Source organism: Narcine bancroftii, chromosome 13, assembly GCF_036971445.1.
Source record: "Narcine bancroftii isolate sNarBan1 chromosome 13, sNarBan1.hap1, whole genome shotgun sequence".
Taxonomy (NCBI): domain Eukaryota; kingdom Metazoa; phylum Chordata; class Chondrichthyes; order Torpediniformes; family Narcinidae; genus Narcine; species Narcine bancroftii.
In genome coordinates, this window is record NC_091481.1 from 27,149,609 (window position 1) to 27,162,496 (window position 12,888).

At 40.3% G+C, this 12,888-nt stretch overlaps 1 protein-coding gene across 2 annotated transcripts in view; it reads right to left on the minus strand.

Annotated features, from left to right (window-relative positions):
* Nucleotides 1-5,690: 5,690 nt before the first annotated feature.
* Nucleotides 5,691-12,888, minus strand: part of alg10 (ALG10 alpha-1,2-mannosyltransferase) — a 40,513-nt gene continuing 33,315 nt past the window's right edge. The window contains exon 4 of one of the 2 annotated variants that reach the window (XM_069909508.1): nt 5,691-6,075. In XM_069909508.1, coding sequence (XP_069765609.1) covers nt 5,952-6,075 — 124 coding nt within the window. In that variant the 3' untranslated portion in view covers nt 5,691-5,951. The remainder of the gene's footprint in view (nt 6,076-12,888) is intronic. The other variant, XM_069909510.1, reaches the window with a different exon arrangement.

Consider the following 12,888-nt stretch of genomic DNA (forward strand, 5'->3'; position numbering starts at 1 on the left):
GTGATTTAAAGGTTTGAGTAAAATGGATGTAAACCTAAGATACTCATTTTGATTGCTTCCAGAGGGAGAAGAAAAATTGGAAAAGACTAAACTTGGCAGTAATTAGACTTGGCTGACTCAGCCATGAACCTAATCAGTGTGGGCTGAGACACAATGATAAATGAAATCAGTTCAGGCAATGATCTCAATCATTCCAGACTAAAGGTCAACAATGAATCCAATCAAAGTGGATTGAGAATTAAAAACAAACAAAATTATTTCAGGATAAATTTGTCAAAAGTAATTTGCTCATTAGGCACTCTGAACTTGTATAGATGTAAATCACTCTTGCTCAGAAAGATGAGATTACAATTCAATAATAGACTGAGCAATCTTGGACCAAATCTTAGCAATGGTTCTCAAAATGGAGAGACTGGGGAGCTGAGAGACTGAACAATTCCGGTCTCCAATTCATAGCAATTCCAGGTCCCTTGAATGTAAAATAATGTGGCTGGTTGCAATTAATTCTATATCAAAATTCTAGTGAGGATATTGATGCACATTGCAAATAAAAACATAAGTTTTGGACAAATTAGATGACCTACTAACAACACCAAAATGACAGAAGCTGAAAATGTAAAACATAAAGGAAAATGACAAACCTAATGCTGCCAAAATATTTTAGCTTCATATTCAAGCAGGAGGATTATTGAAAATTTTGCAGAATCAAAGGTTAGTTAATGGATCAATAAATACTTTAACATTGGAGGGAATGGGTCATATGGCAGGAGAGACTGAGACAGCATTCCATTATGTTTTATTTTACTCTTGCACAATTAATCAGAGACAAGAAGTTATTAGGCATATGTATAAATTTAGAAAAATAATGGTGACATGAGGTGTATTTCCAAAAATATTTCTGTATTTTTCTTGCTTGCATGAACAACTTATTTCCAGAAGAACCAGAAAATGCAAGTTCAAAATAACCTTGAGAAACTAGATGTCAGACAGGACCTAGTGAAACTGTGAGAAACTGGGAAAACAGTTTGTTGATTCAAATGCAAATTAGAATGAGTTTGGTCAGGAAAGAGCATACACTTGCAGAGCATATGAGTAATTTGGCACATGATATTGAAATTGGATTATGCTCAGTGGCAAAAAGATCAACACTAATCCTGAAGTTCTTTTCTGTTGATGATGTCCTTGTATCATTTTTGGGTTCATGGTACAAAGACAAATAAAAATATAAAACTATGATTAATTAAAAATTCATCATTGTTTTAATGTCCAAGCACCAGGATGCTTGGAGACAATCTAAATGGATCTCGATAGTCTGAAAATATGTTCCAAAATGCACTTCATAACAGGTATATACATACAAATTAAAATCATGTGCAAAGCCGAAAACAGAAATGAAAAATATATGCAACTATTAATAATTATGTACTGTATTTATATTCACTTTGTTACGAGCCCAGTGGACCTCAAAATCCAGCAGCAATAGATATTCACCAAGACAAATGGTTACTTAAAAGTGGCTTTTAATTATCTTTAAACATGAAAACAGATACACACTTTAACTTGTCACTATTGACTTAACTAACCTAACTTAATCCCCTTCTAATTCCAAGTGATGTGTGTGTAAGTTCATAAAAGTTCTTTGATTCAGGTCAATCTCACCTCTCATTCCTCCAAGTTCACTGGTTGCAGGCAATTCTTATCCTGTGCATAGAATTTAACATTTATAAAAGTTCACCAGACTTTGGTGCTTGAAAGGTAAATGATTACCACTCAGGTTTTCAGAGATTTGTTGAACGCTGGACACCCAGGCAATCCTGTCCCCTCAGGATTCTCCAGATGATAACCTCTTTCTTTCAGGTCAACACAGAGTTCTGTTTTGTTTCTCTTATTTCAAGTGAAACATTAGACAGTCAGTTCTCTCCTCTTGCATGAACCACAAGGGCTTTGACCAGGCTGAACTAAGCACTCACAAGCCGTCTTCCAAATGGGGCTTTCCACAAGCTTGCCAGCTTGTCCTATTCTAGTCCCAGCTGCTATTGCTGACTGTAACACTGCAGGTGATCTCTAAGTCTCTCTCTCCCCCGCTCTCAGAGACAAAAGCCTCATTGGCTGACTCTGCTTGCAAGACCACATGCCCCTCTTAGAACAGCAAGTTCCACTGCAGACAGATGGCAGCTCTGACAAGCTCTTTCATCTGTTGCCTTTTTGTAAACAACAATCTATTAGAGAAGTCTCTTGGGCACTATCCAAAGGCTAGTGAGGCTCTGAGGCCCCTACATGTCTAGCATTAGCAGAGCTCCAGTATCTTAAATAAGATCTGTTTTAAAGTATTTGTATGCGATGTACACCAACAAACCCTGCCACAATTTATCTCCCAAAAACATTCTGTCACACTGTCATATCACAAAGAATTCAGTGTATGCGTACCATTTATGTGGTTAAATGTGTTATTTTTCACATCTGAGAAGATAACAATTAAATAGAGCAAGTCAAATCTCTTCCACATCATGGCTAGTTTTCTTTAAATCTTTACCAGCATTGCACAAAAACAAGCTTATTTTTCTTTAAATCTCCTTCACCATTGCATAAAGACACGGCTGGTTTTCCATTCCACTGTTTTTCCATGTCCCACCATGGTTTGATTCTATTAGATCCTAAAAATCTATCAACGTTAGATCTGAATGTATTTGTTGACTTGAGCAACTAATGCCCATAGTCCTCTCGGGTGAAGAATTTGAAAGTCTCACAACCTTCAGTGATCGAAAACTCCCCCATTTCTGTCCAATATCCTGACACAAAAGCACACTTTGTAAATCAAGTATATTATCTCTAAGAGCTGTAGCAAAGGCTCTTGATTCTGTTCTTTAAATGATTTAAATGATTTAATGCCTAACTCTGCTTTGGCAGAAAATCTTGGACGAAATTAATATTGGCTGAAAATAACCATGTTTAAATTGAAATGTCAAAGTTTCAAGAAATTGATCAGTTATTTGTTAAGCATAAAGTGCCTGGTTCATTCTTGTGTCTCAATTCCCTAATTCCATTGTCTTTGAACTATTTTAAAATATCCACAGAACTCAGACTCTGGGGCATGAGGCTTTTATTGGTTTTGGTTCATTAATAATCTAAAAATACACATGTCTAGTATGCTAAATTGGAAATAAATCAATTATATTTTTCATTCTGCACACAGAAAACGTGGTTAGAGCTGTTTTTGCATAGCATTGATTTTTCACAAATACACAAAAATTAATGATTACCAAAGTTGAATACGGTAATATTTGCTGTATGGAACATGCAACTCTGGAAATGGGACTAGAGATGTCTTGTGATTTGCACTTGTGCAAATGACCTACAGTCCTTGAGAGAATTGCACCTAAATGCCATCACTCCTTGTGCATTGTTCATGTTGAATGTTATCAAGAGAAATTAGGTCATAGTGCTGTAAATTGGATTAGACACAACCGGCTTTCAAAGTGTTGCTAAGGACTGCAATTTTTTTTGGATTTTAGAACACATTGGAAGTCTGCATAAGTTTACCACAAAGAATTTAAGAGAACTCAAAACATCTTTACTGTGTGTGTTTTGGTGATGCTCCCACAAGAGATGCTACATGGATTGAAGCTGTGAACATGCTTGAGCAGCCCACATGAGATGGCTAGGGTTTGCATCTGGTGGTTTTTTTCTTTCAGTGCGCAAGGCCTCCTACCTCTACATAGATTGTGCCAAGGAGCAATACAGCTGGAGGCCAAGGTTTTTTTTAAATTGTCAGTAATGATAAAGATCTGCACCTTATTCCTGCACAGCTTCAGCCATGGCAGAGAGCTCATTATTTCTACCATCCTCAACTTCTCAGCCTTTGAATCACTCCAGAAGGTGACAGCAGATCTATGTAAACTCTCACAGTTTGCTGATCAGCACATAATTTCAGAAATTTTCTACTCAATGTAGTACTCCCTAGTATATACAGCAGTTAGGTGATGATAAACTTTTACAATTCAGAATATTAGGGTCTAAATGACTAGCAAAAATTCTTGCCCACAGAATGTAATTCACGTTTGACCATGAGAAAACAATAAGCTTTCAGAGAGTTTTTCCATTCTTAATCATTTTGCCTTGTATCCCATATTTCAGACATGATATTGCCGTGAGAACTGGATCTTGGGGGATTGGAAGTTTCTCATCTTTCTTGACCTCTGACTCTTGACCCTGTTGCCATGGCACAATAAAGGGCCTAATGGAAACTGTCACCATCTTTCTCAAAAGACAATTCTGGTGTCTGCACCATTCCGATGTTACCCTTTAGTATATATCAGAATGTCATTTTCCATTGCAACCTTCCCCCTATCTGCTGGAGTTTTTGACACACTGGATTCCTGCAGCTAGACCAGGGGGTCCTGGGATGGTCACAGCCCAGGCTGCATGACAAGGAGAGGAGCAGCTCCTGCAAAGGAGGAGAGCGTGTAGCGCACAATGGAGTTCCGTTCTCCTCACTCGGGCCAGGCCAAACCACAGCAGAGAGCCGCCAATGTAGGATGTGCAGTAGGAGGGTCGGGCAAAGGTGAGGGTCTTTTGCAGGGAGCAATCACAGAGGCTGGGGCTGAAGAGTTCCGATGAGGCATGGTCAGGCACTCTGGCAGTGGGAAAGCAAGATGAAGGAGACAAGGAGGGGAGACTGGAAAGGGGCCCCAATGAAGCCCTCATCTGAATCTCAAGCCAGGGCAGAGCTGGAGTTGGCAACACCAGTGAAGATCCTATCAGTGGTCATTGGCAAGCCTTGGCCCCACTGGATGGAGACAGGCAGCACAGGTTAGTCCGCTCCTTACTCGAACCTCTGCTCCCAGCAGCCGCTCCCCTCAACCTGCCGGCAACTAAAAGAGGAGCAGAATGTGGAACGGGGAGGGGCAGAGCTGTGGGAGCCTCGACTCCTCCTGCTGCAGGAGACAGCTTTGCATTGGGTCACTTCCCACATCACACGCACCATTGTGGACACTGCAATGATGCAGATATCTGCAGAGGCCAGTGGCAGGAGCATTCCTGAAGAGAACGCATCAGAAACTGGAGCAGGAGTTGTCCATCTGGTCCACTGAATCTACTCCTACATTCAGTAAGATCATAACTGATTTGGCAGTGGACCAGCTCCACCTTTTACCCATAACCTTTAAATCCCCTACAATGCAAAAAACTTACTATATCTTAATATATTCAATAAGGCAGCCTCTACTGCTTCCTTGGACATCAGTCAGAATTTTTGCAAATATTTTGGATGTATATGTGTTCTTTATGATTATTGAAACATACAAATAAGAGGTTTAAAAACTACATTCATGAATAAATATTATATACAATTATGCCTTATTTTTTAATTTCTTAATTTTTGTAAGAAAATATGCATGTACAAGTAAAAAACTATGTATATATTTTCATGACTTGCAGCTCTCAAACATCTGAATTTTATCATGTGTGGCTCTTGCATTAAACAGGTTTGGCGGCCAGTTTTGCACTAGACTCCGTAGTGTGTATATTGACTTCCCTATATCTAACTATTTATATTTTTATATATCTATATAAAAATATAAATAGATAGATATATAAAAATATAAATAGATAGATATCTATTTGATAATGCGTACAGTGTTTCCACGACACATACACTGATGTTTATAGTAGATCAGTATAGAATACTTCGACACAATAAAAAAAAAAGCAAGAAAAAAAAGGTTTGGCCACTCCTGACCTAAAATATCAATGTTTCTCCCTTCACAGAAATTATTTCTCTTCACAGATACAGTCTTCATGGATATGGATTACCAGGCTAGTTCTTCCAGTGTTGATTTCCAACATTTACAATTTTCTGCACCAAATCACTTTCAAGTTTTTTGTTTTCTTTTCCTCCTTGGCTTTTTTTTTGTGAAACACCTTTAATGTCTTCTATTTAATTTCGTCCGTAGTTAAAATATAGCGACTAATATAAAATGGCAGCACTTCCAGAGAACGGGAAGTGGAGACACAGCAGTTCCCCGCAGGGTCCTACCACGGACCTTTCTGCTGACCGCTTTATAGACTTTAAAAGGCCTGTAAAAGAGCAAACAGTGTGACCACAGGATCTTGGCCCAGGATAGCAGTGCCTGTGTTCTGCAGCAGCCACAAGGGGTTGCAAATGCTTGAAAGCAGCGAGACAGTGCAGAGCACCAGGAACAGGGAGAACACCCCCACCCACCTCCCCATGGAGAAGGTAAACAAAAAAGATGACAACCCTAAGGATGGTGACCACGGTGCCAGACTAGAGAGGGCTCAAAACCTGAAAGGCTCACACAGGTGTTGGTGACTAGTGGGTAAGGAACCTGCACAGGTTGCAACCTGCTGGCAACGACTCACATCAAACTGCAGGTTGCTGGGAAACTGGCTCATAAGAACGAGATATTGGAACCAGGATTTGAGAGGGTGCTGAGGACAAGAAGGGCTCCTGAAAGGCCCTGGCATTGAAGGCTTCCTCATTGTGTCAGAGGTTTGGATCTGGGCTCAGGATGCTTACAATTTGAATTGAACTGGAGTCTATGTGGTGGCAGAGGCTGCTGGAGCACTCAGTGAACCTGAGTGTACTCCCTTTTGCTTCTCTTCCCCTCACTGTAAGAGATGCCAGCAGTGCTCATGGGAAATCGGTCTGCTTTATGGCAGACTAAAGGCAATTTTGTGCAATATTACATTTCTGTTTTGTTACATGACAATAGTTTCTTTTGAAAACCAAACAGTAATGAAGAAAAACATTAGTAAAATTAAAAGTCTTGAATTTTGTTGCAAAACGGTGGCGGTGCAGTATGGAATTGTGAGCTTTACCCACAGTAAGTGTCATCAGGTTCAAGATTTCTTGCAAAGCGAAAGTAATTCTTTAGTACCTGACTTTAAAAAAAATTCAACTTTCCTATTAAGTGTATGAAATTTCCAATTATTCCGATTTCAAGTCAAGTTTACGGTAATCTGTTTGTACAAGTACAACCTGACAAATCAGTTATCCAGTCCTCAGTGCAAAAATATGCAGATGTAGAATCAGACACAACATTCATACAATACCTATACAGGACAAGTATTATAATCTATAAATATCAATCAATCAATATTGCTTTGTACAAATGAGTCTCGTATGGTTAGTGTGAGCAGTTCCTTTGAAATGTTTCATTCTTTATATACCTTTTATGTTTTGATTGTTTTGGTATTGTTTCTTTTCAATGTTTATTTACATTGAAGACATTCTGAATCATTAATGTATTTGAGTTTAAAAGGAGTCCAAGGCAATTGCCAAAAAGTTTTTATTTAGGTATATAGTGACACATGCCATTATGACCAAGGATCCACGAATTAACAGTAACCATACAAGTTAGTGGCTGACAGGTATTCTGGTAAAAATATTTTATAATTATGATCATTAATCACTGTACTGTGTATATCTAAAAGAATATCAAGGTACAGTTTTCATACATTAAATATGTGAGGTTCAACAAATGATCATACAGGGCAGTCTTGTCAAAAAGTGACTGTTCCGGAGGTCATTTTATAACTAAGGCAAGATAACCTATGCTTTATTTACTGTTTCAATTATAATCACACTCAACAACCTTAATAAAGATTTTTAAAAATCAACTTGGAATTTTAAATGGATTCCCAGAATCACATAGCACAAATTGAGCATATCATTCCGGTGCCAGTTCCTTTCACTTTTTCCCTCAAAGTTCTCAATTTTTTCTTTTGCATGATGCATCTTGTGAAAGAAAAAAATGAGTGAAGTTTTAGTGGGTGACAAAGAGTTAAAAGTAAGCTGTGCGCTGGCACTTTTAAGTCTATTAATCGTTACAAGGACGCTCAGTACATTAAGCTGTGTGCTGCTGAATAAGACAGTAGACCCTCTGCATTCCACCAGACTTTGAATTGTCGTGGGGACAATGGCACCGCCTGGCACACTCACGTGGGGGGGAGGGGGTCCGTGGGGAGGTCATAGAGGGCTGCTGAGCTGCCGGCAGGTTTACAGAGGCAACGGGTAAGTGGAACGCGAGAATTAGGTGGTCTGGAAGGCAGTCCTCCTGGCTCTCAGGTCAAAAGGGTGGGCAGTTGAGTACTGGCAGGATGCCCTACCCGAGGCGCTCCATGCCATTTGGTCACTGCTGTGCATGGCTACCAACAAGACCCCTCACAAACACCTGTTCTCATTCCCCAGGTCAGCGGTGACTGGAATGTCATTCCCAGCATGGCTCACGTCTCCGGGACCGGTGCTTCTGCGTAAGCATGTACGGACACACAAGGCCGAAGCCCTGGTAGAGCAGGTTTTCCTCCTTCATGCAAACCATAACTACGTCTACGTTAGGTTCAGCAGTTGCAGGGAGGACATCGTCTCAACCAGGGACCTGGCACCAGCAGGGGCAACCAACACACCACCCTCCAACCCAGGACAGCTATGGGGCATGGAGGGCCTCCTTGACCACTAGGGGCCCGCTTAAGCCTTAGGAGATAAACCTGCTCCCCTACCCATCCAATAGGACCCGCATACGTTGACCCTGGTCCCCCTGGCCACCCCTCCACGTGGCACCACACCAGCCACACACACCCCTGCCGGCAGCCCCCCCACTTCCCCTGCTGACCAGTGACCAGGAGCCAGTCCTACGATGGTGACAGAGACCCCGACGGCCGCCGAGTCGTCTCAACCTGTAAATATTATATGTACTTAGTGGGTGCGATTCCTTGTAACTGCCCCGCTGGGACAATTTTAAAGGGGGTGAATGTGGTGGTACACCACCGGCCTACTGCAGGGGGCAAACTCTGTACCTGCAGGAGTGTAAGGGGACAGGATAACACCTGGCCGGCTGTCAATCAGTCGGCCTGAATGGATTAAGCCCCACCCGGTCGAGTGTCAATCACAATGTAAGCCTGTGCCGGTCTCACGAGGCCTCAGACAGAGTTGCTCCAGCCACAGCCAGCCTGACTCTATGGCTTTACCTTGTGTATGTCTGATTCTGTCTAACAGCGCACCACATCAACCAATGACAATTGCTTTCTCCCTTAAATGGTGGACACACTCAGAGCTTCAGTGTGTTGTGTCTCTATTGTTTGTACCTTTGTATAAATTAAACCAGCTGGTCCATGCTCAAGCAGAGCAGCCCCAGTATTTTGGTGGGACTGTTCTCCAAGATATCTTGTAAATAAAAACTCCTTCTGAAGCGACTCCCTGGTGCCTCAGCCAAGTTATTTCGTTATAAAACACTTTTCTCTGCAACATATCTAATTCACTTAATAATGTTAGTCTTGTATCTGGTTCCAACAATTTTTCTGACAGTATATTCCAACCACTTTTACCTCATACCTGTCCTGGTTCTTTTGCCAATTAATTGAAGTTTCCTTTTTGGCTGTTTCCCTGCACCTTTCCCACAAATTGTCACAAAATATTCAGTGTTATACATTGTATTTAGCTTCCAATTTTAGGTGTTCGGATTAATCTTAATCTCTCAAATACTTTTTGTTTCATCTTTTATTGTTCACTTTATCTCTGTATGGTTTTGCATTAGTTTCTTTGATGATACAGTTAACTTAAAATTCTTCTATTAAAACAAGCAAGAAAACGACAGTCATGTACCTCCAGGTTCTGGTGCAGTGGAGAAACTGAGGAAATTAGGTGTGTTAGGGCTAGCATTCTACAAAAAGTGAAAGATGGATTTTGGGAACAGAAGGTTTCAAATGTTGCAGAAGATTAATCTTGTGAGAACTTACAACGTTCTTGAGCCGGAGACGTGATATTGGGAGTTTTAAAAAACGATATTTGAGATTTGTTAGTGAAATATCTCAATGGTTCATGCTCAGAGCCAAACCTGTAAGTGAATAGCTGTAAGAAAAGATAAGATCAGTCTTAAAACAGTGGTGCATTAGATAAATGCCAGGAGAATTATATTTGGAAGAAACTTCCACTTTGTAAGAGGAATGCATTTCTGTAAAAAAGCTTCAAGGCTTCCAATCACAGCTTCACAAAGACAATTTCATTTTCCATGTAAAAGCTATTCCAGGTGACAGTGCTAATCTGCCACATGATGCAATGGTTGGCCCACATGACATTTTTTATTTTGAGGTGAGATGACAGACGTTCATTCTAAGTGATTTGAATGATACAATTCAGGATAGATGAATGAAACTAAAAATACTGCATAAAACCTGGAACAAGTGACCACATTTTCTTTTAAAACCGTCAAGGAGGTGTTAGAATTGCTTTTATTTGGGATTTTTAATGGGTTTCTGGCAGTCATTCATTTTAACATAATGGCAAAAGTTGTATAAATTACATGCATGGTAAGGAAGGTCAGGTAAGGAATGAAGCTTCAAATACTCCCAGACCTGCAGGCTCCTTCAATTCTTTCCTTCTACGTATTCTTGACTTTCATATCTCTAAGAGTGGCCATCTGTTCAGCTGTCTTACCCCCAAGCTTAAATCTGCTTCTTAAAGTCTACCTTATATGTTTTGGTAACAAGTTATTAGTGTTCCACATTTTTGCTATTTTGACTGAGCTTCACTGATAAATAATTATATTTTTTAAATTAATTTAATTCTCACTGATTTACAATGCCTTTAAATTAATTGCAAAAAAATTAAAATCGTGACTAATGATGGGATGAGTTAATAGGTGGAGTGAGCCTCCAGCTCAAAATAGCCGGCAATTCAAGAGATGCAATGCAGCTTTCAGCTCAAAGTAGCAGGAGACTGTGCAAGTCTGAGTCAGATCTGCATAAATGGAGAAAAGGAAGCTTTGCATTTGACTCCATTTTCCAAGCAGGAAAATACCTTAGTCCAAATGGAGAATTATCTCCTGAAAAAGGAGCACTTAGAGGATGAGCAATGATATGATTCAAGTTGATTTCTAATGAACACACCAGAGAGTTTGGGATAAACATAGGGCAAGTATTTCCAACACGGAACCTGTTGTTAACAGCAATAGAGTGTATTTTAAACTCAAGGGTTTGTTTTATAATTCTGACTTTAACTGACATGTTCAGAAAATAAATGTACCATTTCTAGACAATATTATTTCAAAATATGTCAAAAATATGCAACATTAATTAATATTATTTGATAATATTTTAGATCTGCAGAGCTTTGGTACGACCCTGGTAAATTTCTACAAATGTGTGGGGGCAGGTTTGTGGACCAGCTGCATCACGATTTAGTATAGGGACACCAATACCTCTGAGCAGGACACAGCTCAGAACATCACAGGCAAGACCCTCCCCACCATTGAGAACATCTGCAAGGAACGCTGCCGTCGGAGAGCAGCAGCAATCTTCATGGATCGCATCACCCAGCACACACACCCTGTTCTCACTGCTGCCGTCAGAAAAGAGCTATAGGTGCCACAAGACTCGCACCACCAGATTCAGGAACAGCTGCTACCCTTCCACCGTCAACAACAAACTCAGAGACCACTGAAGGACTCTTACTTTAGCACTTTAATTCTCTCTGTATTGCAGTTTGTTCACATTTCTTTATTTGTTTAGGTGTACATTGTATACAGTTTTTTTGCACTACCAAAAAGTAGTAATTCTGCCTCGCCTGCAGGAAAAAGAATCTCAGGGTTGTATGTGATGTATGTACTCTGACAATAAATCTGAAAATCTAATATTCCTGTGAAATTCCTTGGAATGCTTCACTACAGTTGAAGATATTGTTATTCAATGAGCCAGATATTGTTGCTGGAGGAGAATTGTAGAGTTGTCCATGATTAGGAGTAACATATGCACCAACTGTCGAATTCTCTTTTGTGGATCTAGCAAGAACAAGCTGCTCGTAGGTGTTGACCTTTCCAAAATGACAATGATAAGTTCTTGAGTGGCAGTAGTGTTTCATGATACTAAACACTTAAATTATTAAAAACACACTTTTTTAAATATTAAATTGAAGTAGATTACATTAACCTTTCTCCCTTGTACCATTCTCCATAAAATGAATGGATTTGTCTGATATAGCTGGCAAATTCTGTTCAACTGCAATAGTCCATAGAGTCTAACTTGAGAGTGAGTAACATCTTATTCTCCTAATGAATCAGGCATTGGCCATTCATACTGCAGAGAAATGGATTGGAGGTCAATCCACGGGATCAGAGGAGTGGCAGAGAGAATCACTGGAGTCTGCCTCCATCCCATCGATGTGATCTACTGGCATAGTTATCTGAAGGAGGCATGCAATATTATTGAGGACCCCTTCCACCCTGCACACAGCATATATCAGCTGCTCGTGTCGGGGAAGGGTTACAAGAGGATCAGAGCCAGCACCACAAAGCTGAGGAACAGTTTCTTCCCACAGGCATTGAGAATGCTGAACAACCAAAGGAACTTCTCGCACTAACCATCGGAGACTCTCATTTCCACAAAATATCTATTTATTTTGATTAATTATACATATGAAGGGAAAGTATTGTATACGTCTGTATGTGTGTTATGCCTGCTTGTGTGTCTGCATGTTTATGCACAGAGGATCAGAGAAAGCTGTTTTGTCAGGTTGACCTTGGACAATTAGACTTGACGTCCACACTTACCACCAGGGGAGAAATCTCATTCATCGACTGCTCCTGTTTCTGCTAACTTACTCTCCATTCTCCTCCCTTCATTATCTTTCCCTCAGCTCTCCACCCCCTTCCCTCTCTATTCACCAAGCTATCCCTCTTTTCCCTGCTTGCTGCTGTGCTCTCCCTCTCTTCACCTATTATATCCTGCCTTTAGGACCTTGCTCCTTCCCCCACCCTCTCCCCTACTCTTTTGTTCAGATGCCCAACATTTTTTCGTACCTTGATGAAGGGATGGAAACATTGCTTTGTCTTTGTTAAGTACACTTTTTGGCCTGCTGAGATTCTCTAGCATTGTGCT